Source organism: Bactrocera dorsalis, chromosome 6 (assembly GCF_023373825.1).
Source record: "Bactrocera dorsalis isolate Fly_Bdor chromosome 6, ASM2337382v1, whole genome shotgun sequence".
In the NCBI taxonomy this organism is placed as follows: Eukaryota; Metazoa; Arthropoda; class Insecta; order Diptera; family Tephritidae; genus Bactrocera; species Bactrocera dorsalis.
In genome coordinates this window covers 29,631,712-29,654,842 of record NC_064308.1, presented here as the reverse complement: position 1 = coordinate 29,654,842, position 23,131 = coordinate 29,631,712, and the positions used below count along the sequence as shown (strand labels likewise).

General features: G+C 35.6%; 2 protein-coding genes across 7 annotated transcripts in view; one reads left to right on the top strand and one right to left on the bottom strand.

The window, feature by feature from the left end:
* LOC105228660 (paired box protein Pax-6) overlaps window positions 1-23,131 on the top strand; it is a 267,990-nt gene that overhangs the window by 55,957 nt on the left and 188,902 nt on the right. For all 6 annotated transcript variants that reach the window (XM_049460269.1, XM_049460268.1, XM_049460267.1 and 3 more), the window contains 3 exons: window positions 5,909-6,074; window positions 6,180-6,360; window positions 14,483-15,401. In XM_049460269.1, coding sequence (XP_049316226.1) covers window positions 5,909-6,074; window positions 6,180-6,360; window positions 14,483-15,401 — 1,266 coding nt within the window. The remainder of the gene's footprint in view (window positions 1-5,908; window positions 6,075-6,179; window positions 6,361-14,482; window positions 15,402-23,131) is intronic.
* On the bottom strand, window positions 500-2,715 carry LOC125779432 (uncharacterized). Its single transcript, XM_049460792.1, has 2 exons — window positions 1,082-2,715; window positions 500-1,004 (listed from the first exon to the last, which is right to left on the bottom strand). The coding sequence occupies exons 1-2, from the start codon at window positions 1,638-1,640 to the stop codon at window positions 781-783; spliced, it is 783 nt and encodes a 260-aa protein (XP_049316749.1). The 5' UTR covers window positions 1,641-2,715; the 3' UTR covers window positions 500-780.

Sequence of the window (23,131 nt, the reverse complement as noted above, 5' to 3'; positions counted from 1 at the left end):
TACGTGCTGTTTCGCCTTCGCTATTCTTCGAACTAATGGCCTTTACAAATGGAGACAAAAAAATGAAAAAAGGCCCCCTTCGAATAATAACACTGGTTTACAGCAAAAATGTTCCATGTATCCACTATCCAATTTGTATCTGAAATGGCTCGCTGATTTCGAAAATCGAGTTAATTTTTTTTTTATGGATACGTTTTTGAGATATTTGCAATTAACCGTTATTCGACCAAAAAAAAAGGTGTCTTCATTTAATCATGTATATCTCACTGACCAGTTGAGCAATCTTACTGCAAATTATAGAAAATAAAAGTGAATGAAATTTCCTAAAAATATTGCCTACTCTATTTTCCATAGGCCTTATAATTTCTGAGAAATTGATTAACCGCTTCGTGTTTTTAAATTTTTTTATGAAAAAATTAAAAAAAAAATAAAATTTAGTAAGGAAAAAATTTTAAAACAAAAGATATTTTTTTTAATTTTTTTTTATTTTATATGAAGTCCTGTTTCTTTATAAAAAAACTAAGCTGCCAACGAACAAAATCCATGGATAAATAGGAAAGTTGTACATGATCAAATAAATATATCCAAGTCGCGCAAAGTCAATGTATACGTATATGCGTATGTAGTGTGTAAAGTAGGGGTGGGATATCTAGCTATGCGCTGTTTCTGTTAAGTAAAAAGTCAATTTTCATCTCGTTTTTAGTTTTTATAAACTCATTTATTTATATATTAGTAATATATATTAAAACAATGTGTTATTTTTGTCTTAAGTTGATGTTCTTACATTATAGTCGAAATGATTATGTGTTTTGACATTTCTTTTATGAGAAACCAACAGTAGTCACCCATCATACCGACGTCCCAGAAACCTTGGTATCGATTCTCAATTAATTTTATTTGCTGGTGAAACCTTTTGCCATGCTCGTCACTTTCGTCTCCGAGATTTGCCGGAAAAAAACTTAAATGGGAATGCAGAAAAAGAATTTTTAAAGACATATTTACGCCTGGAGAAAAAAGAAAATGTAAATAAGTAAATTATAAAATTTTATATAATTCAATTAAATAAGTTTTGAATAATCACCCATTTCTGCATAATTTTTGATTAAGTCGCTCACTATCTTCTCGTAGTTTGGACTTTTGTGTTTACCGAGAAAAGAAGAAACGACCATTTCGAAGGAATCCCACGCTGCTGCCTCAACTGGTGACAATAGTGCTTTGAATTGGTCATTATTTATCAACTTTTTTATTTGGGGTCCAACAAAGTTACCTTCTTTTATTTTGGCCTGGGAAATAATTGGGAAAACATTTTGCAAATAATTGAATGCTTTGCCTTCTTTGTCCAACACCTTAACAAAATTTTTAATGAGGCCGAGCTTGATGTGCAATGGCGGAATGATTTTTTCCTTCATTACAAGTGGGACGTATTTGATATTATCCACACCAATTGTAAATTCAACTCTTTCCGGCCAATCCTTAATGCAATAGTGGTCTTTACGAGCTCGGCTATCCCATTTGCAGTGAAAGCAGCAGTGTTTTGTGTAGCCACTTTGTAGACCGCATAACATTCCAACGACTTTAAGATCGGCACATATTTTCCAATCATGCTCTTCATATTTCATGAATTTTAACAATTTCTCCATTACCTCGTATGTTTCCTTCGTGTTTACTGCATGCGCGATCGGGATCGAGGGCTTTTTGTTGCCATTATGCAGTAATACGGCCTTCAAGCTCAGTTTATTGCTGTCTATGAACAATCGCCACTCCTCGGAATCATATGGTTGACCAAACTCTTTGAATAATCCTGGAATGTCGTTGCAATAGCATACATTGTCTTCCTTCCTATAGTGTTTCTATAATATGTCTATTTCTATAATATGTCATCTTAACATAGGGTGACACGAATTAAAATTGTTGCATACGAGAGGCATGTAGCTCAGCTTTTTCCTTGGATAATTCCTAATCTCTAATCCAATCGTTTAGTTGCGCTTGTAATAGAACGTTTCTCTCGTCGTCCATTAAAAATTCATTACAACTTGATTTCCCAGCGCATAGCTAGATATCCCACCTCGTATACATTGACTTTGTGCGACTTGGATATATTTATTTGATCATGTACAACTTTCCTATTTATCCATGGATTTTGTTCGTTGGTAGCTTAGTTTTTTATAAAGAAACAGGACTTCATATAAAATAAAAAAAAATTAAAAAAATATCTTTTGTTTTAAAATTTTTTCCTTACCAAATTATTTTTTTTTTTAATTTTTGCATAAAAAATTTAAAAACATGAAGTGATTAATCAATTTCTCAGAAATTATAAGGTCTATGGAAAAATGGAGTAGACAATATTTTTAGGAAATTTCATTCACTTTTATTTTCTATAATTTGCAGTAAGATTGCTCAACTGGTCAGTGAGATATACATGAGTAAATGAAGACACCTTTTTTTTTTGGTCGAATAACGGTTAATTGCAAATATCTCAAAAACGTATCTATAAAAAAAAAATTAACTCGATTTTCGAAATCAGCGAGCCATTTCACATACAAATTGGATAGTGGTATCCGTGGAACAAAAAACAAATTCAAATTTGTGATCCAGTGTAATTTGGCGGGATTTTAATCTGGTCGTCCCTCTTTTCCAATTGCTAAACGTCAAAACCTCCTGAACTCGATTAGCTTTCAAAGTTTACGTGGTTTTGACGTTTGGTCACTCCCAGTGAGAGAGGAGTTAAACGTCTTTTTATCTCTGGCATAGCAATGTAAATGTTGTGCTCGGCTCTTTTCGGAGTTTTGTTAGGTGAAAAACTTTAGCTGTAGCAGTAGCCAAAAATTAAGTGTTGTGCTTTGCTCTGGCGTAGCGGTAGCAAAAAATTGGGAGCGGTAGTAGAGCAGAGCTAATTAAAATTTGCATATGCTACATGCAGCTACACATGCGAGAGCTATTGTACTTTGTTATGCTATGGCTCCCGACAAAGTGAGAGCTACGGGAGTAGCGTAGTTTTTCAAACGCTGTCTGATAGTATTGTATTTCTCAGTGAACACGATCTGTCCCGGCTTCAGCTGCGTTATATTTGAAGTAATACTTATTTTAAAATTTAAAAAAGCTTAAGTACATATAACATCTTTATTCTAAATTCTATAAACCGCAAAACTCTTATAAATTTTCTAATCACCTATTCTTTTATCCTTTCTATTACTAAAGGTCTTAGACATACAAACAAAAATTCAAAATCGTGATATTTATGAAACTAACAAAAAATAAGTGAACAGTGTATCCTATTATTTGCGCTAAATGTATTATAGTTTGACAACAATCGTTAGGGGTGTCTATTGAAGTGGCAACAGATTAGAGCGTATTTCAAGCATAAATTTATAACTAAATTAATCGTATTGATTTCTTTCAAATATGAAGCATGATGAAGGCTTCAAAAAGATACGTTCAAAAAAACTGATTCAGTATACAGCATATAAAGTCCAATCAACCGAGAAAAACTTTTTTAATTTGTTTCCAGCTCTCACCCTCTCAAATCTTTCTCTTTAAACATTAGCCCAAATTTAACTCTAAGTATTTTTATTTAAGTTTCTCATTTAATAACACCGGAAAAAATTTACACATGACTACCGTAGTTTTTTACAATATTCTATTTTATATTCTTAAAGTTTAATCTTGGCTTTACTAAATTCTAAGACAAAGTACGACAATCTTTTTAAGAAGAGTAGTTACAGTCATTTATTTGATTTGATTTACTAAATCGTGCTACAGAATGTGTAGATATTTATACGTATACTTATGTCTAAAGTTGTAATAGAAAAAAACTTCACAAATTGTTCCAAAAACCCCACAAGCATCTTTCTTCTTCTTCTTGTTTACAGGCGTAGAAATCGCTTAGGCGGTTATAGTGGAGTTAACAACAGCGCGCTGCGCGATATTCCAAGCGAAGCCAGGTCCTTCTCCACTTGGTCCTTCCAACGGAGTGGAGGGTTTCCTCTTCCGTTGGGTACTTCGTCGAAAACTTTTGAGCTACAGTGTTTTGTTCCATTCCGATAATATGACCTAGCCAGCGTAGCCGCTGTCTTTTAATTCGCTGAACTATGTCAATGTCGTCATATCTTTCATACAGCTCATCGTCCATCGAATGCGATATTCACCGTTGCCAACGCACAAAGGACCAGAAATAAGACTTTACTTCTCAATTGCCTACTCAGTCCAAAGTAGCACCTGTTGGCAAGAGATATTCTGCGTTGGATTACGAGGCTGACGTTGTTGTTGGTGTCGATGTTGGTTCCAAGATATACGACAGTGTCTACAATCTCGAAGATATGACTGTCAACAGCGATTTGTTTGATGACAGAAGATATTTCGTCTTACCCTTGTTCACCACCAGACCCATTTGCTTCGCTGCCTTATCCATTTTGGAGAAAGCAGAACTAACGGCGCGGTTGTTAAGGCCAGATATAAATATCACCAACATACGCCAGCAGCTGTACATTCTTATAGAAGATTGTACCTTTTCTATTTGGTTCTGTAGCTCGAATTATTTTTTCCAGAAGTAGGTTGAAGGAGTCATGCAAAAGGGTGTAGCCTTGTCTAAAACCTCGTTCGGTATCGAACGGCTTAAAGATGATGTACTGATAAGGAGAGATCTTCGCTACAAAAAGGTAGCGGTCTGAGTCTATGTTAGGTCTTGGGAGCGTATACGAGTACAAGTCAAGGACATTGAAAACATGTCGTCCATCTATTACAGTATGATCGATCTGGTTTTAAACTTTTCGATCTAGAGATAGCCATATAGCGTGATGAAGTTTATTGTCTTGGAATCTAGTACTACAGACAATCATACTTCAGGGCCCCTGCGAAGCCAATCAGCCTCATCCCATTTGCTGAGCTTTTGCCATGGAGACAGGATTTTTCAACTGTTGCAAAGGTGCCGCACTGTACGCTCATAAACGCATCATGCCGTTCCCTTCTTCTGTCGGGACTTGGCCGCGAATTAGTGTTATGTTGACAAATTTATTTCTGATGCGGATTGTGGCTAGACGTTCATCCACCGGAGTGGAAGCCAAGACTCGACTACTGAGTCTTTCTCCCACCACGAATACCACACCGAATTCGCTCTCCTGTATAAGGCCGCTGTAGTAAGTGTCACAAAGGCCCTCTCGTCTCAATCCTTGTCTCGTCCATCGCATTTCTTGAACGGCAGTGATGTCAGCCTTTACTTTTGCGAGGACATCAACCAGCTGGGCAACGGAACTTTCTCAATTAAGGGACTGAACATTTCAGGTACATGTCCTTAAATCAAGTGAGATCTTTCATCCGAAGCTGTTGTTTCTTTTTCATTGGAAGTTGTTTTTGGCGGGTCGCAAACCCAGCGCAACCTCACTAGGTGAGTAGAATAAAATTTTATTTACATTTACATAGCAAGCCGCTGGTTTTAAGACTGACGCCCGCTCGCAGCCGCATCTCCGGTGAACAGACGCTGCAATTAGACTTCAGCGAACCATTAAGCCGAATATGTTTGGAGAAGGTCCGCTGAAGCTTCCTCTCTTTCATCCGTGATCTCCGGCTCTGCGTGGGTTGGCTATCACATCTTACACAAGAGTTGCTCACGTTTCCACGGTCATGCTTACCTAGAAGCATGACTATACCTTAGAACCCCGGTCGGTTCACTTTATATCGTATATATTGGTCAATCTGGTCAAAAATGGAAAAAATCGGATCAGTACTAGGCATGGCTCCCTTATATACGTACCTAATAAAAAAATTTCAAACTTTTGATTGGCTTTATGTTGATCGGTTCAATTTCACCCGAACTTACCCTTCCTTACTTGTTTAGTTATTATATGAATGTATTGTAATTTATTATGAAGTTGAGAATCATTAATTGTTATAATGAATTTTTTTGTCTTAGCAGGTCATAGCGGTGTAAATCAGTTAGGTGGCGTATTCGTAGGAGGACGCCCATTACCTGATTCTACACGTCAAAAAATTGTTGAGCTGGCCCACTCAGGAGCACGACCTTGTGATATATCCCGCATATTGCAAGTTTCTAATGGCTGCGTCAGTAAGATTTTGGGCAGGTTAGTAGTAATAGTTAAATTATTTAAAAGCTAAAGTGAATCAAACGTTATATCAACATAAAAAGTCATTTAATACAATTTCCCTTTCTTGATGAATTTTTTCAGATATTATGAAACTGGAAGCATCCGACCACGAGCTATTGGTGGTTCTAAGCCACGAGTGGCCACCGCAGAGGTTGTGAGTAAGATTTCACTTTACAAACGCGAATGTCCTAGCATTTTTGCGTGGGAGATACGTGACCGGTTATTGCAGGAATGCATTTGCACTAACGAAAATATACCTAGTGTAAGTTGTTCAACAAACTAAAAATATACACGTACATATAAAATAATTTTATAAAATTTGTATAAAATGTTTAGAAAGTTTGTATTTTATTCAAATGCTGCTTGCCCCGTAAACCGTCCGTTTACCTTTTTCACCCTAACCGCAGATGAGCCAAAAATTTATCCAAGTGTATGTAGTTAGAAAAAACCACAAAGCATATACACACATTCGAGCACGTAATCTCGAAGTACCGAATTTCTACAGTATTAATGCTATCTGCTACGTTAACTTCATTTTTAAGATTTGCGCGTGTTGTCACCAACTTTCATTTAGTTGCACGACCCCCATTGTCCTTAATTTCTTTTTTCTCCCAATTGTTAACACCTCTATCCACCCTTACTGGCGCAATCATTTAAGCACATATTTAGCATTTCTTATTTGCTCTATTCAACTTTTCTTATTATTTACTTCTCGCTCTGTTGCTTGAACGCTTCAATGGTTGAAACGCGCTTATATTCATTCCAGCCAGCAAATCGACGTACGCACAGCTTCTCTGCGTGAGTGTTGAAGCCAATTGGAAGTAAGGGCATCAATTTTGGTTAGAAGAGTGTGAAAACCTCATTGTCGTCTTGACAAGCGTGACGGAATGACATTTTTTATTTAATTTAGGGGTGAATAATTTCAGATGCTAAGTGTTTGATAGATTGTAAATCTATAGATATATACAGAGGAAAATATACGAACATTATTGATACCTTTTGGCTTAAAGACTAATCGGTTTGCATTGGTTTTAAAACCTTAGGGACACTGAGACGAAACTAACATGCCCTCCTTTACTTTACATAACGGCTGTTAAGAGTCCTAGACAAATTATTCTCAAAAATCATTTGGAATATTATTTTAACGACAATAAGAGCAATATCCCTTTCCTTATGCATATTTATATTATGATACGAGTTTTGTATCAAATGTGCTCAAATTAACAAATACCTATTCAAACTCATTGTTCACAAAAAATATATAAAAAATGTATTAAAAAAAATATAGAAAATATTAACTATTTTCAGGGCATTTTAATTCATGGTATTCATTTCGATTCGAATTAAAGCGTATAAAAATTAAATTAAGTTTTTTATAACACATTTATCATCATTATACAAGTACAAATTTTAAACGCATTCACACTTTTCCGCGTTCATAATTTCCGTCTTTCCGTCTGTCTGAATGTGCATATATACGTGAACCAGCCCCTCAGTTGTCTAGATAACGAAAAATTAACGACTTTCTTGTTTTCCTATACATTTTTATTTCGTATCACATTTTTAAGTTGCAAAACTTGTGTGGATATATGATCATATTTGCATTAAAATGTACATTAGTTTAATTTATTTTAAAAACTACATGTTGGTGCAAATACGAAGTCCCTCGGAATTTTGTATGATAATTATTTATGAATTTTTTCATCATCTCTCAGTTTGCGACATTTCTATAGTGATTTTTCCACATGAATAGACACCCCTACAAAAATTTTAAGGTAGTGCATACTAAGCCAAAGAGAATACTGGCATCCTGTCACATGACCGCACATTTTTAACTCCCAACTGTCAAACACTCTAACAGCACTTCCACTACGCCAAACGATTTCTCCGTTCACTTAGTAAACAATAACGTAAATGATGTGCCCACAAAAAGTTCAATACAATAACTGAATTTGATTACAATGCAAATTCTACAACAAATAGCAATAATCAAATGCCAACTAAAATCAAACAGAAAGGGCTGAATAAAATTCGTGACGTAATAAAAAAACGCCCAAGTTATTTTAGCAAAAGAAATTGGTTAAATGGCGCAAAATAATACTATCTAAAGTATTATAAAAGAGAAACTAAAAAATACCAAATATCCGAAAAATTATTAAATAAATTACAGGTATAATAAACAAAAAAAAACATGATTTTGCCAAATGGAACAATCAAAATAACTACTAACGGGTGATTTTTTTGAGGTTAGGATTTTCATGCATTAGTATTTGACAGATCACGTGGGATTTCAGACATGGTGTCAAAGAGAAAGATGCTCAGTATGCTTTGACATTTCATCATGAATAGACTTACTAACGAGCAACGCTTGCAAATCATTGAATTTTATTACCAAAATCAGTGTTCGGTTCGAAATGTGTTTCGCGCTTTATTTTGTTCAGCGATGAGGCTCATTTCTGGTTGAATGGCTACGTAAATAAGCAAAATTGCCGCATTTGGGGTGAAGAGCAACCAGAAGCCGTTCAAGAACTGCCCATGCATCCCGAAAAATGCACTGTTTGGTGTGGTTTGTACGCTGGTGGAATCATTGGACCGTATTTTTTCAAAGATGCTGTTGGACGCAACGTTACGGTGAATGGCGATCGCTATCGTTCGATGCTAACAAACTTTTTGTTGCCAAAAATGGAAGAACTGAACTTGGTTGACATGTGGTTTCAACAAGATGGCGCTACATGCCACACAGCTCGCGATTCTATGGCCATTTTGAGGGAAAACTTCGGACAACAATTCATCTCAAGAAATGGACCCGTAAGTTGGCCACCAAGATCATGCGATTTAACGCCTTTAGACTATTTTTTGTGGGGCTACGTCAAGTCTAAAGTCTACAGAAATAAGCCAGCAACTATTCCAGCTTTGGAAGACAACATTTCCGAAGAAATTCGGGCTATTCCGGCCGAAATGCTCGAAAAAGTTGCCCAAAATTGGACTTTCCGAATGGACCACCTAAGACGCAGCCGCGGTCAACATTTAAATGAAATTATCTTCAAAAAGTAAATGTCATGAACCAATCTAACGTTTCAAATAAAGAACCGATGAGATTTTGCAAATTTTATGCGTTTTTTTTTTAAAAAAAGTTATCAAGCTCTTAAAAAATCACCCTTTAGTTGTATAAAAAAAAAAATGGTGGCGTTGAATGCAAATTAACTGTGAGATGTCGTTTATGTCAGATTTGGTATATATAACAAATCAAAAAGTTTTCCATACAAGCATTTGGTTCCATTTCTTTAGCTGGTATGACAGCTCTATGCTATAGTGATCCAATCTAAACAAGTTCTTCAAAGACTCCTTGCTTTAAGAATAACCCATGCCACATTTCGTGAAGATATCTCCTCAAATGAAAAAGTTTTTCATACAAGTACTTGATTCTGATCATTTAGTTTGTGTTGGATGACTATCATAATTAGTTTATTATTGGTCTTAGACTCACGTAGTTCCATTATTACACTTTACTTTGTGTCCGAGATATTCATATTAAAATCTAGGAATCTAATCTCAAATGTGTACATATGTAATTTAAATGCAAACAAAGAGGCTAAACTAATATTGTAATATTTCTGCCATACGTATGTATATGACGCTCAGCGACTTTTATTAATATAACTCACATATTAACCAATGGTTCGGTTTCGACAATTATTAGAGATGGTATCATGAGATATTATACCATTTATGCAGAAATCTATTTCGATATCTTTAATGGCTTTCCATTAGATGGAATTAAAAATTTTGATATATGGGTCGTATTTGCATAAAGTAATATGCACCAAATTTGGTTAAAACTGAACGGTGAACGGTGCCAATTTTTCAATTTAGCCTCGTCTTCTATGACGTCCTTCTGCATCATATACCATGTAAAATTTATTTCTGTTTACGTTTTTATTTAGTGAGTTATTGCCTTTTGAGCATTAATGTATTTAGGGATCCGATTTCGAACCTTTTCACACTGTACGAAGAAGTGGTCAGCAAGTTTGGTTAATGTAGCTTTATTGGTTTGTGAGATGTGACATATAAAAATTTTTAACCGCACTTGCTTTCTCTACTGCTACTTACTATACCAAACTTTTATCATTATTTGTATCTTATTTACATTTTTTATGTTTTCACTGAGCGGCATGGAATGGGCTTGAAAATAATCCGATTTCGCTTATATGCAATACACAACTCCGTAGGGTGCCTGTACTCAAGTTATCGATTACACGAACAGACGGAAAGTTGTACTTGCTGTCACTTGGAATTCAACTCGACTCGTCATACTGAACGTTTGCACATATAGTACGCAGAGTTTGTCGGAAAGTAATAGAACTGATTTTCTTTCGCCGCGGTTGGATTTCGGAGCGTGCGCTCACCAACTGGATTCGGTAGAGGGCGTTCCTAGCCAACGGTCGAGAAACTGTGACAGGAACGTTTGATATGACCAAACAGTCTTACCAAGATGTTGCTTTAGCAAGAAGTGGTGTGTTTCGGTGGCACAAGGTCGTTTTGGAGGGCCGAGATGAGGTCACCGACAATGTGACTCTCGTGTGCAAAGTTTTGAACTCATACCGTCGACTAAGTATTCGTTTAGTTGCCCAGATGTTAAATTTATCAAAATTTGTGGTTCATGACATTGTGACGGAGCATTTGAGCATGCACAAGGTGTGCGCGAAGAAGGTCCCAAAAGTGCTCACTAACGACCAAAAATTGCGGCACGTGAAAGTATGCCAAGAAAATTTGAACATTTGTGAAAGTGACCCACAATTTTTGAATAACGTAATCACAGGTGATGAGTCATTGATCTTTAAGTATGATCCTGAGCCAAAGAGGCAATCTTCCGAGTGGCACACGCCAGCATCTTCTCGCCCAAAAAAGGGATGAATGATACTCATTGTCTTTTTGACATCAAAGACATCGTTCACCATGAATTTTTTCCTCCTGGACAACCCTCAACACCAAGTTTTACGTGGAAGTCCTCAAGAGACTCAAACGAAGGATCAATCGGGTCCGACAAGACATCCCAACCGATTGGAAGTTGCACCACTACAACGCCGCGGCTCACACCGGCTTTCTTGTGAACAAATGCAAAGATGAAAGTTTTTAAAGAATTGTGACGATTGGTTCAATAATTTATTTTTAATCCACTCAGTCCTATTACTTTCCGGACAAACTCGTATAGTCCTATATCTGTCTCGAAAACTTTTAGGTGTCACAGTTAACAATTAGGAGAACATAACTTTTACATTCGTTTGCGTGAGTATACATAAATATATAGACTATTGACAAAAATTCCAATGCTTATGTAAAAAAATTACACATAATCGCAAAGTTTTTATAATAAAGATCTTCAAAATTTGCAAATAAACAAATAACTGTTAACATGGACTTTTTTGAAATTTTTTTAATTTAAAATATTGGGTTGTCAAAAAAGTCTTGCGGTATTTTTATTGAATTTTTTTTTAATTAAAATTGAAATGAAATTTTGATGACTCATGCCCAGCTCTTGACCGATGCTACGGCGGCTACTATGCCGGTCTCTTTCGACCAATTCAGCGATTTTATCGCAATTTTCGACAACAGGCCTTCCGGAGCGTGGCGCATCTTCGACCATCGTTGTGGGGTGGAAATGGAAACTGGGTCCATAAACTGCACAAATTTTATTGACGGCTTGAGATGCATTTTTGCCTTTATCGTAGTAGTACTGTAAAATATGCAGTATTTTCTCTTTATTTTGCTCCATGTTTGCGACACTATAACTCACGAACGACTTAAAAGAAACGACAATCAATCAAACACGTGTTAGCGCGTGAAATGAGCTTTCCAAAAAGGTATAGCATAGCATTATAGCGCTTTCAGCGCCAACTAGCGAAAATACCGCAAGACTTTTTTGACAACCCAATACTTATATTGATTTACTTTAAAAAAGATCTATCTGAATATTCAATTAACTATATATTGTTAAAATTATATAATTACTGAAAGGATTGATTTACACAACTTTGCAAAACAATGGGTACTTTCTAACCCCACCCATTAAAGTTTTTAACTTTAGATTTCGTTGAAAACAGAGAAAACAGAGATAAAACATCTAAATCCGATTTGCTTGATCCGCGCAGTATGTTAAAATAACTATCCTGCGTTCAAAACGCTTAGTACAATGCACAAATGCCAAAAATAGGTTGCCAACTGGAAGTTATAAAGAATTTGTCTCTTTGTTTATTTTGATGCATCCCTAAACTGAATACATTATATACATATTTGTTATTTTGTCTCATGTTTTCTGATTTTGGTAATGTAAAATGAAAATAAAGATTTAATAAAAGAGATCAAATCCTACAAGATCATGGAAAGTGTTATGAATTGTGAGCACAAATAAATCCAAAATCGATCTTTTACGACAACAAAATCACTTTAGACCAGTGGTCGGCATTTCATAGCAAAATTTTGCAAACTAACCTCACACGTACGCTTACGCTCTATCGTTCAGTCGTTGTCGAGACAACAACGAATTAACATCATGTAAGACTATAGCGCAAAACCAAATATGGCCTGCGAGAAATACTTTATGATTCTAAATGCCTTGCATTGCATGGCAGCCTTTTATGTTCCAAGTCTTTTAAAGATAATAGGGAATATAGCCTTAAAAGTCATTTAGTTTTATATATTATATTTTAAATTTTGCTTATAAAATTTGTTTAATTTAAATTCCAATTTCTCACTGGGCTACTGTTTTTTCGTGCTCACCAACACAGTGACAGATCCTCTCATGCCGACCGACTGCGTTATTTTACTTATGGACAAATAAATATGTTATAAAGCCAGTCAATGAAACCCGACCTGATTTTTTTTCATTTTTCGCGTTACTACATATTATTAACCAAAAAAGATGCACTATGAGTTATACAATATAAAAGAATAAAGTCAGTTACATTTTAGAAATTTCTGATATTAATTATATGGAGCCTCGGGTTTTCACCCGATTTTATCCAAGTTAGTTACAAAGATGTATCGTTAATAGAAAGACACCCTCTCTCATTTTAATTAAGACAACTCACAAACTGACTATTTCGCGTATACATTTACAGACGGAAGGAGGAACAGACATTTATACTATATATAATACATAGGTATATACTTTTTAGGGTCTTCTACGTTTCCTTTTCCCTGTTATTGTGGAAATGTTAAAATAACTTGTTCAGTGTATAATAAATGGTAATCCATTAGTTCCAAAACGCTCACTTTGTTGACATAATAAAGTCTAATGCTGTAACTTTTTTAATGGCCTTTTTAACTGTATTTCATATCTTTAACATTTTCGCTTATAATTTTTATTCAAGCAAAAGAAACATTACAGTGTTAAAAAATGGGTTCTTCGACATTTTCGCCTTTCAAATTTTACTAATACTGGCACTGCATTCGCACCCCTTGTTTTTTCGTGGAAGGATATTTTTGCCTAATTTTTCCAGTTAGTTGAACTTCCCCCTTCCGACTCAAAGCGCCTGCTTTGTGCTGCCTTTTAAATCACAGTCAATGCTGCTGTTTCTGCCGCGCTGTCAACAACAGATATTGCAGCATATTAAACTGAAAAAAAAACAACACCAAAGAAAGAGGCAATGACAAGAGCAACGAAAAAACAACAACTGCACCAAAAAACAAAAGTAAATGAGTTGACATAGAGGAAAAAGCATCTAGGCAAAATTGTGCGACAGCTGCTGCCGTAGTCAGTCAATCAGTTAGACTACAAGCGGCAGGCGGCAGCTAAACAAGCAATCAGGGCTCTTTTAACTTCTGCTTCCCTTATGTCGGTTCTAGCCTAGCGCGGATCTAAAGGGCTGACAACCAAAACTTACTTACGTACACAAATTCGTAAAAATTTGTATGTTTGTATGGTAGTAAGGTTATACATGTGCGCAAACGGGCAAGGATGGGAATAATGTAAACTTCTTAACATCTTAGAATTTTTCATTAATACATACATTAATACAATACATTTTACAGTATAAATTTAGGACATCATAACATTTCCAACCATATATGCCATAAAAATCCCTAGGTTGTTGTGCAATGCGTTCAAACAATTGAAAAAAAAACTGCCTTGCACTTATATTAAAATTTTTACTTTCCAATTTTATGAAGCCACGCATATACTTATATTTCAATGGTACATCTGAATCAGAAGCGAATCCAGAATATCTTTCTGGGGCTGGTTGGTATTCCTTTCCGACATATTTTGAATATTGATATATGTAAGTTATCGTATGTATGTATGTACAATATATATTAATTTTAGCTATATATGGATTATTAAACTATTTATATGAATATACCTTTGCTTTCGGCAAATTGTTTAGGTTTCCTCTATAAATCGAGTACTGCGCAATCTGGCCGCTCAAAAGGAACAACAACAACAACATAGCTCGCTTCTGACAAATACCAGTAACTGTAATGGGGGCAGCGTAGCCAGTACTAATAGCAACCCGAAAGCAACCAATCCAATTGGCAGCACGACCGGCAGCGGCTCTATGGGCGGTTCTAGCGGAGGCAGCGTTGTTGATATGCAATTGCGGACCACGAACACACCTCTCAATTCTGATGGCAGCTTGGGGAGCAGTGTAAATGATGGCGGCGAAGGCGATGCCTCTGCGAATAGGAGCTCTGTTGTTAGAGACACTACTGCAGATACTATGTATGACAAGCTTCGCCTACTAAATGACCATCATCAACTTGGGGGGCTCGGCTCATTGCATCCATCTACAGTCACTTCAGCACAGATGGAAGCAACGGTCCCAGCACCCCCCCATAACCTGCATCATACACAGCAGATGCAACCGCAAATTCATTGCGATCATCATCAGGTTCAACCAAACACGCATTCGCAGTCTAATTCTCATATGCATGTTCCAACAGCAACCCTACCGACTCAATCGCATACCGCAAACACATTAGCGCTCACACATCACCATCCTCAACATGCGGTGGTTAATCAGTGTTGGCCACCACGCCACTACTCCACTTCATGGTACTCACCGCCATTAAGTAGTGGACTTTCCAGTGGAGCTGTGTCCAGTGGCGCAAATAGCGTCGCTAGTGCTGAAATAGCAGCACCCTCCAAAACTTTGGCTTCAGCCTTTGCAACAGGTGTACAACCGCTCAGTCCTCATAGTGGCGGTAGAATGGCAAATGGAAACGGCGGCAATGGCAGTAATGGGAGCTTATCGTCAGCGCAAGTCAACAAATATCCAATAAGCGATGACTTAATGCTGAAAAAAGGTAAGCGCACCTGCGTTTCTTTTCGTTAAGTTAAATATGTGTAAGTTCAATAAAAAAATGCACATATGGGTTAAAATACATTTTTATTTGTATAGAATTACATTTTACATTACACACGTACATACATACATGTTATTGTAACGTGCAAAATTAGATCGTATAATAAGCAAATTGATTGGATTTGTTGAGTGATCTGACGTAGTATTCAATTTACTTACTCGTCCAACAAATATTCGAAGCAGTATTTGTATGTGTTCACCATATGCACCTTAGAGAAGGTATTAACTGATATTATTTCAATTTCATAAATTAATAATATCATATAACACTTAACGAAATATATAGCATCGCACAGTTATATGGACATCTCATGATCATTAGGGTGTGTTATTCTGAGGCAACCTTTTTTTTTCAACTGAAAAACAAGCTCAAAACTTTCGAAAATGTGTAAAAAAAAGTCACTCAAAAGATGAGGTCTTAGTATTAATATTAAGAGGTGGCTATTTCAAATTTTCTGTTTTCCATATAAATTACATGGAAAAAAATCATTTTTTTTGTGGTGGTTATTGTGCGGAGGTTTTATTGTGCACGCGACGGCGGCCAGTAGGGATGGTAAAATCGATTCCGGTTCTACTCGAGAATCGAGTTTTCTCGTAAAATAATCGATTTTTCGAATGTCAAGAACCGGTTCTTAATCCACTTCGACTACTGAAAATCGATTTTTAAAAATCGATTATTTAACGAGAAAACTCGATTCTCGAGTAGAATCGGAATCGAGTTTAGCATCCCTACTGGCCGCCGTCGCGTGCACATTAAAACCTCCGCACAATAACCACCACAAAAAAAAATGATTTTTTTTTCAATGTAATTTATATGGAAAACAGAAAATTTGAAATAGCCACCTCTTAATATTAATACTAAGACCTCATATTTTGAGTGACTTTTTTTTACACATTTCCTAAAGTTTTGAGCCTGTTTTCAGTTGAAAAAAAGGTTGGCTCAGAATGACACACCCTAATATACATATCACATTAAGTTATCTACGCCCACACCTTTAACTAGCTTCCCTGCTTACACATCGCTCATTTGCTGCAAGACCGGCATAATTCAAAAAACGTGATTTTTGAGTTAATGCTGCAGAATTGTTCGTTATATCATACTTCATGTTGAGTGAAAAATTCATATGAATACCTCTTATATGCTCCGCTTGAGAAGAGGTGTAAGGTTGGAGTCACCGTGTAAGGTTGTAGTAAGTTGAAAACTTTAAACGCGTTTTCTGGAGAATCTGTTTTTTTGACTTATGCCGGTCTTGCAGCAAATGAGCGACATGTACACAATCGTTCAGCTATGCTACAGTACGTTCAACAATGCATGAAAAATCGATTTTAGTTAGCTTGTTTATATCCTAAATAGGGTATGTTAAGGAAACGTTTAAGTTCCTTATGTATAGTATGTACCTGTATAAATGATCAGAGTGATGAGCTGAGTTGATTTAGCCATGTTTATCTGTACGTACGCGAACTACTTTTTGAGACAATGATCCGAATTTTTGTACATGTCCTTTTCTCAACAAGAAACTGCTCATTTGTCGAAATCTCTGATATTGGACAACTCTGACATATAGCTGTCATCCAAACTGACTGATCTAACTTTTTGACAAAATATCTTCACAAAACTCGACACATATTATTGTTGTCAGCAACGAAATAATTTGCGAAAAAATTGTTTAGATCGAACCATTAACGCGTTTTCCAATAAGAGCGCTACGAAAGCGAAAGTACATTCGATGCCTTTATGTATAGAATTCGATTTATTTTGCATGGCCACCATGGGCACGCTTGCAGAAGTCCAGTCGCTGAAACCAATTTTCGAAGGTTTTCAAACATAATTTGGCCGATACTGCTGCATAGCCATAACCATAGACTTGATGTAGCCCCACAAGAAATAGTCTAAAGGCGTCAAATGGTACGATCGAGGCGGCCAATTTACTAGACCATTTCGTGAGATAACACGTTTACCAAACTTGGTTTACAGTAAATCGATTGTGACATTCGTGGTGTGGCTTGTGGCGCCGTTCTGTCCAAGTCCATATCTTCTAATTTGAGCGAAACAAATTCGGTTATCATTAAGCGGTAGAGATTGCCATTCACATTAACGTCTCGGTCTTGATCATTATGGAAGAGGTACGGCCCAATGACGCCGCAGGCCTACAAACCGCCGTAACTTTTTCCGGATGCAATGATGACTTATAAAATACGTCTGATTTGCTGCCTGGCCAATAACGCATATTTTGCTTATTGACGAAGCCATTCAATCAAGTTGTTGCTCAGCCCAATTTACGAACATTCGACGATAGCGGCTTCAGTTCTTGCGTCAGTTTGATCTTGTAAGGATGTAGGCTAAGATCTTTTCACACAACGACGTCACAGAGATGCCCAACCCTTGAGAACGACGTGTAAGAGACTGATTTGGGTCCTCCTTAATTGATGCAATAGCGGCAGCAATATTTTCGACACTACAGGTACTTCTTTGTCTCACTGGCACGGGAATATTTTGTGCTGTGCCTGTGGACTAAAATTTCTCCACTAGACGCTCAAGTGTTGAAGCCACTGACTCCGAATTTCGGTAGTAAATTTTAAAAATTTCGTCTTATTGTCTATCGTATAACTTTCCATGATGAAATGGCAAACCTTACTGAAGAGAAATGTCAAAAGAGCAGGGAAAAATATGGCGGCGTTTGCTGTCCCAATCGGTCCACTTTTGTAGCTTCCCTATTGAAAAACCCGTTACATGCGTTGGACATATGTAGCTGTGTTGGGTATATGCGAACTATTGGCGTAAATCGATTTTAACGATAAAATGTTCCAAAATAAACGGAGATATAATAAATAAATGAATAATTGTTCATTTCTTACATTTTTCGACAAAAATTTAATTTAAAGAAATACTTTGTGGCGGATATCTCCATGTGCTGAAAGTCTTCTAAAAATGCTTGTGCTTTTTCGTTATCCACTATCCTTTTTTCATAAAATTGGTTATTTTTAAAAATTATGTTTCAACACACTCTTTAGATTCTTACACACATATACAGTATATTAGCTCCGCTTAATTAACCCCCGGTCAATTGATTTCCGCGCTTATTTGAAACACCTAACCGGTCAAAAATATATTGTAAGCAAAATAGGTGTACATTTTTCTGCTTGATTAAACTCAGGTTATTCATTTCCTTGCATAATTGTAATGGTGCTGATGTTGAATAAAAGGAAAAAGAGATCCTCTTTCATTCAGTTCCTGAAGTTTTAAAATACATACAAGAACGAATTCTTATTCAGGGAAGAAGTTTTTGTGTGAATTAAGAAATATAGAATTATTATTTCATTGAACAATATTCAATTAACATTCTAAAAATTTATTCGACGAGCTCCAAATAGTTTAATTTAGTTAGTCTATACATATGTGAATGTAATGATGATAAATACATTAATTGTACATATGATATTTTTAAATTAATTAGATTGCCCAATTAAGCGGGAGTCCTGTAAAAGAATGAATTATTCAATGAAACGAGTTTCGCGGTTAATTCATTTCCTGGTTAATTGAACCAAAAATTGTGCATTTTTAAGTGTAATTATCCGGGGGATACTTTATATGTGAATGCCGATTTGTCTTTGCAATAGCCACGTGTGTCGTACTGTCACTGCAACTCAATGTCAGTGTTGTGGTAAATGTTACGCATACAACATGATTGCGTAGTGAAGCGACGCTTATTGTCAGTTTGAATTATTCGCAGTGCCGATATACTGGCAAAAATGTTGTTGAACAACTACTCAATAGCTAGGATGTGCAAATGTTACTTTTTGCCATATTTGTATATAGAAACATATGTACCTGTACATACATATGTATGTAAGAGTGTAGACGGATTGGGTGCTTACATATAAATGTGTTATACAAAAAGCGGTATACTTCAGAAGGAATACAAATACCAGTTGACATATGTACATACGACTACCATTACATTCGGCAATGCCTCTGACAAGCAATATTTTCTCCATCATTTTGATTTCAGTTTGTACCAAAAGTTGATGCTGCGTTCAAATTCCTTACGAAACTTGACTCCGATCTATATAAAAATAACAAAAAACTAAATTAAATCAACAATTTTGGCTGCACACAGAAACAGCACACTTCTATAATTCTGTAAAAAAAAGAAATTTGTATATGAAAATATGTAAAAACAAGTAAGGAAGGGCTAAGGGGTGCAGTCGAGCATTTTATACTCTTGCAACTTGCAACAATCAAAACCAGGGATGTTCGAAGATCCTGATATTAGTTATACTAGCCCCTGTATACTGGCCAAGTTTTCGCTCAAATTTATCTATTTTAGGCACAAAGATACACTAATATGAGTTAAACATGCTCTCTTATTTACATTGAGATAACTCACATATTGGCCAATATATGCGTCACAAAGTCACCGGAAAATTAGAAAATCTTTATATTAAGTACTAGAGGACCCGCCCAAGTTTTACTGTGGCTGTTACATAGGTAGTACTACTAATATCATCTATATGGTTTCTATTAGTTAGATTATAAATATTATATTTATAAGGAATAATCTCATTTTTGGTGAAGCAACTTGTGTTAGTTTACAAAAAAATGAATCATAAAGAATTTCGTGCGTTAAGAAAGAATTGGTTTTTAGGGTAAAAATACTATTTAATTTGAACTGTGCATCAGTGAAATCAATCGAGTCCAATCGATTGTCAGCCTAGTGGACTGCATATTAAGAAACGGTTCTCAAGCGTGAAAAGACAAAAAAATCGGCTGGCAAGGTTATGGCATCAGTCTTTTGGGATGCCCGTGGTATATTATTCATCGAATGATAAATGAGCCAGTTTTAATTCATTGCATTGTGTGTTTGATTGTAGTTCTATTCTATCATTCCTAATATTTAGCAATTTTAATATTTTTCAGGAAGAATCAGTTTGAAATTGTACGCATATATGTATTCATCGTTTGCGTTTAAATATTGCATTGCTCTGTGCAATGCTTCGATAAGATTTCTGTATATCTCAAATTTTAATAGACCTTTTTATCAACACTTCAGTTATGCCACTATTTTTTATGCCAGACCTTTTGCAATTATAAATTGCCTGTCAAAATACCCCTACAATAGTTAGCAGGTATGAAAAAAATATTATAGCTACCCATAGATGTATTGAATGACCCAATTTATTACTTAAGAACGAACAACTCTGTCCACAATATGAAAACTTGATCTACAGATGTCGCCTTTTACTTTGACATCGTTTTGTTTAATGCACGTTTACGCCAATTTAAGGTTTGAATATTGAATACTGCGATGGTAGCGCCATCCATCGGTCAAACATTTAAAATTAGCAATTAATTACAAATGAAAAATTAATTTAAAAAACATTTTCCAGTGGACCAAATTGTAAATCTAAACCATTCTCGAATCTCCTTGAACGTACACACAAAATTTCATTAAAATCGGTCCATCCGTTTAGGAGCAGTTCAAATGCAAACACACGGTCAGAAGATTTATATATATAAAGATATGGAGGCTAAGGGAAGTATTGGTTCGCTTTAACCCATTTTTGACATTTAGATATGTATACCATTAGAAAAGAAGGATTTCCCTTAATTTATATTATAACGCCTTCACCAACATTTTTGATCAAAAGTCAACTATAGACACCGGATTCTAAATATTCTCAGTACCTAGGGCCCTTAACGGTTTTTATTGGACTTGAACAATTTTTGGTCATAGGGTGGTACACACTAAAGACATTATTCGTGCAAAGTTTTATCCCGTTATATTAGCTGATTCTTGATTTGTGTACTGGAAACTGAACGAATCAAGTGGAATTTAAAATTGTTCAATATGGGAAGTAGACGTGATTGTTGTCCGATTTCGTTTATTTTCACAATGTAATATGAGAATATAAGAAGAATGTCACGTACTAAATTTTTTCGAAATCGGTTAGGCGGGTCCCGAGATATTGAATTTCACCAAGAAGTGGGCGATGCCAAGCCCATCGTCTAATATTCATGCCGGCTCCCATAATGCCATACCATCATACCATCTCGGTGATAAAATTTAATGCTTTTGACGTAATTATTGATTTATCGCGCTTTCAGTAGTTTTTATTATAACAGTACCGTTATATGAGGAGTGAGCGGGTTTATCCTCCGATTTCATCCATTTTCAAACTGTCAGTAGAAGTTTTTATATGATTTGTACTCAAAAAATTTGGTTGTTGTAGCTTAAGTGGTTTAGAAAATATGTACTATATACATTAAGCTTGTTAGAGGGCGGGGCCATACCACCTTTCGAAAAATTTTTGCCCACAGGTGCCCCTTTCTACAACGATCCTCTGTACCAGTTTACAGCTTTAAATCTTAATTTATGACACTTTATACATATGTTTTCGGTTAATGGCTGTTGCGTCAAGCAACATACCTAAAAACCTTTTACCTAAAACAAGAATAATTAAATGAATTGTAAAATATTGAATTATTAAAAATTAATTTAAGAAAATCTATTATATAAAATACTTACCTTAATAATGCAGTCATACTACTAATCATTACTTACCTTAATACTTATCTTAACATAAGCTAGTACAATGTTTGAGATAATTACTTACCCCTTTTTTGTAAAACATACTTATATTACAACTAGATTAAGCCGTTAGCTTTAATATTTAGGCTAAGCAATAAAGAGCTCTCTTGGAATTTGAACGTGAAATCGAACTGACGTATCTTTCTTTTTTTCGGAAGAATATCATTTTAGTCTCAGGCAATTAGGCTGTCAAAACTTTTCGGTTCTCAAAAAAACTTGCGAAATTGTCATGGCGCCCGAGCAGGGACTAAGTGCGTGGATTTAGTTAATATATTTACTAAGAGTGCCAACTAATCGTGTTAGTGCTAATTTTCGTTATCGTGACTAATTCTGTCGATTCTTTTCGGTTCTTCGGAAGTGAAGTGCGAACAAAACAAATTAAACCAAAAAAAAAAAAAAAACATCCCATACATACATAAAAAACACAAAGGAATAAAAAAATTAAATACAAAATTCATATGTATGTATATACGTATACTCGTATATACATAATTTATACACATAGTGGAAGTTTAGTGCAGTGGTACCTAAATACAAAAAAAGAAAAATAAAAAAATAAACAAAACATAAAAGTTAAAGACGTTTCTAAATTAAAAGATAGAAAAGTGGAGTGAAGAGGGATTAATACAAATGTGAAAAGTGTTAAACACAGTAGCAATTGTATGTAAACGAAAAAGAAATATTTAAAAATATATACAGCCATATATACATACATATATACGTGAAGTGAAGTGTGCTTATAAAAGTACATATGTACGCACCGGCACTCATCGAAAGCAAGAGAAAATAAAAGAAAAGAAATAAAAAGTGTAGGCTTGGGCTGGCGAACGTATATGTGTATAAAAATATATACATACGTTGTAAAGAAACTGCAAGTACAGTGAGTTTCATGGTAATAGCACCAAAGTATTCGAAATATTTCGAAATTGAGATTTATCCGTGAAGTGCCGCTAATATCTACCGCGTTTTGTTTTGCACTAAAACTTACCGCTTCCAGCGCCGCTACAAAACTCCGTAAGAACATACCGCTAAGTGTCTAGTTTTGCAACATAACTTCGTTGCTGCCACAACGTCGCTGCTG